The sequence below is a fragment of the Pteropus alecto genome, unplaced genomic scaffold (assembly GCF_000325575.1).
Source record: "Pteropus alecto unplaced genomic scaffold, ASM32557v1 scaffold71, whole genome shotgun sequence".
Taxonomy (NCBI): domain Eukaryota; kingdom Metazoa; phylum Chordata; class Mammalia; order Chiroptera; family Pteropodidae; genus Pteropus; species Pteropus alecto.
Genome location: NW_006433024.1, coordinates 20,685,474 through 20,688,416, shown reverse-complemented (window position 1 = coordinate 20,688,416; position 2,943 = coordinate 20,685,474). Strand labels below are relative to the sequence as shown.

General features: G+C 37.1%; 1 protein-coding gene across 1 annotated transcript; it reads left to right on the top strand.

Moving 5' to 3' along the window:
* The first annotated feature begins 1,073 nt into the window (after positions 1 to 1,073).
* On the top strand, positions 1,074 to 1,997 carry LOC102886388 (olfactory receptor 4C45). Its single transcript, XM_006908133.2, has one exon. It carries the CDS (start codon positions 1,077 to 1,079, stop codon positions 1,995 to 1,997), a length of 921 nt encoding a protein of 306 aa, XP_006908195.1. The 5' UTR covers positions 1,074 to 1,076.
* Positions 1,998 to 2,943: the final 946 nt, after the last annotated feature.

Sequence of the window (2,943 nt, the reverse complement as noted above, 5' to 3'; positions counted from 1 at the left end):
GGGGAAAGGAGAAAGAGGGGGAGAAGGAATAAAATATCCTATGATCTTTTATAACAACATGTACTGGCCCTTGAAAATCCATGTACAGATCATTCCAAAAAAGAATGTATTCTTGTATATATTCAATATTTCCACCAGTTAGCAATAAAAACTTCAAGTTCATCTTACTTGATCAAACTTATGACAAAAAGGCCAATTGTATTATCTTAGGTGACCCTAACTTTTCTATCTTCTCAATAGGAAACTCAAGGAAATTTCATGACTCACTTCATTCCATTTGTAAAATGTAAGTAGGATAATATATCTAATCCAGAACATTATTCTACGTGTGATGAAAGACCAACTGCACAGAAAATTCGTTTAGAAAATGTTGAGAACTTTTCAGGGAAATCTGCACCACGAGCATGGCCACATTCAAAGATGTGGAAAGACTGAGCATGAAAGAACTGTGTTGAGCCAGACACAACTGTTGAGTGAATGCTGCTCAACAGACTGTTATAAAGATATTTCCTTGGTCTTTTGAAGGGGAAAACCTTCATCTGCAGCTCTGTCTGTGTGTGTGCAGGTGCATTCATTTGACAGAAAGGAAAAACAGCTCACAGAACACATCTGGTATGGATATAGGAAGGCTCGGTGCTTTCATATCTGGTGCATGTGTGACTTTTAAAAGAGTATTGTGTCCATGTACCTATAAATATGCATTCCATTAGACAAGTATAATTTCAAAATAATTGTTACTGATGAAAAATTTTTTCCAAAAAGCCATCTGCAAGACTTTTAGAGCTAGAAAGTTCAGAAGTCAACCATTAAGTCAATATTCATAATAACACCTTGCTTTTATTGTGGTATTTGTAAAGTATTTAGTTAATATAAATAAAAAGAAATTTAATCTCCTTCCATTCTTCTTTACAACTATCTACAAAATGACAGAGTTGAGTGGAAGGTATAGCTCCACAAATCCCAGAGACCAGGACTAAAGAGGTGATGGAATATTTTAGTACTGAAATTAAAATATCATCACTCAAAAATACTGTGATCTTTCCAGATGAACCACAACCCAAGCTGAATTGATAAAGATGAGGAATGTAACAGAATTCATCCTACTGGGCCTGACCCAGAATCCAGAACTGCAGAAAGTCTTATCTGTTGTGTTTTTAATCACCTATTTGATCACACTGACAGGTAACCTGCTCATGTCAGTCACCATCTTCATCAGCCCAGACCTGGGTTCTCCCATGTACTTTTTTCTGTCCTATTTGTCTATTATAGATGTTTTCTACTCTTCTTCCATAGCACCCAAAATGATCTTTGACTTGATCTCCAAAAAGAACACCATATCCTTCAATGGCTGTATGACTCAGCTCTTTGCTGAACATTTCTTTGCTGGAACTGAAATCATCTTGTTAATTTCCATGGCCTATGACCGCTATGTAGCCATCTGTAAGCCCTTGCACTATATGACCATCATGAGCCGACCTGTGTGTGGTTTCCTGGTGGGAATGGCTGGAGTTTTAGGGCTTCTTCATGGAGGGATCCAGATTTTGTACATAGTCCAGTTACCATTCTGTGGCCCCAATGTCATTGACCATTTTATGTGTGACTTAATACCTCTCCTGGAGCTAGCCTGCACAGACACTCACACTTTGGGGCCCCTGATTACTGCCAACAGTGGGTCACTGTGCTTGCTCATTTTTTCTATGCTAGTTGCATCCTATGTTGTCATCCTGCGCTCCCTGAGGACTCATAGCTCTAAAGGTCGTCGCAAAGCCCTGTCTACATGTGCCTCTCATGTCGCTGTTGTCATTTCATTCTTTGTACCTTGTTCATTCCTGTACCTAAGACCCACAGCCTCCTTCCCCACTGACAAAGCTGTGACTGTGTTTTGCACCATAGTAACTCCAATGCTGAACCCTTTAATCTACACCCTCAGAAATGCAGAAGTAAAAACTGTCATGAAGAAGCTCTGGGGGCAAATAATGAATACTGATGATGAATAAATCTTGTGATTAGAGCATTTAGGTAAAAAAAAAAATCTAGTGATATTTTAGAGAGATTTATTCCCCTTCTTAGTTGATTAAACTTGGGACAGTCAATTATCCTGTCTGAATCAATATTCTTCAGGAGTCCACATATCCATATATGGGCAGGGCTGACATATCCATTAAGGCATAGTAGGCACAGTGCCTAGAGCCCACAACAGTTTTACAAGCCCATGAAATGTTTTCATTACTTTTAAAATAAGAAGAAAAATAAATATAATCAAATACGACTTGGATTATACTCATCTTTATACCAATGAGGTCATAAAATATCATTTTTAATATTTTTTTATGGAGGAAAGAACCCACGAGGACAAAAGTACCACGGGTCTACAAAAGTCATAGTGTCGCCCTGGTTGTAGATATGAAACAGATCAACAGCAATATTCTTGAATACTCTTTATATCCAGCACTACAGCTAGAATGAATTTTTTTTTGTTTTCTTTTAAAAGAGGAAAACAGTCAACAATGGACCACATGAACGATGGTGGTCCCATAAGATAACAGAGCTGAAAAATTTTCATCGCCTAGTGACATCGTAGTTAATATAACATCATAGAGCAACACATTACTCACATGTTTGTGGCAATGCTGGTATAAACAAACCTACTATGTTGCTAGTCATATAAAAGTACAGCACATACAATTATGTATAGTACATAATACTTGATAATGACAATAAATAACTGTTACTTGTATATGTATTTACTATACTATACTTTTTATCATTTGAGTGTACTCCTACTTGCAAAAACCATTTGCCATAGAACAGTATGCTGTGTTATGCCAGCAGCAACTTCATACATCTCATGTTTACTGCATCTCTTAATTACATCATTTTCTTTTGTGCTTGATTTAATCTCATGTTCTTTCGTACAGTTACATGATGTACAAGCTTGTAGCG

Coding starts and splice junctions, on each gene's coding strand:
- LOC102886388 (XM_006908133.2), top strand. CDS start 1,077: ATGAGGAATGTAACAGAATTCATCCTACTGGGCCTGACCCAGAATCCA.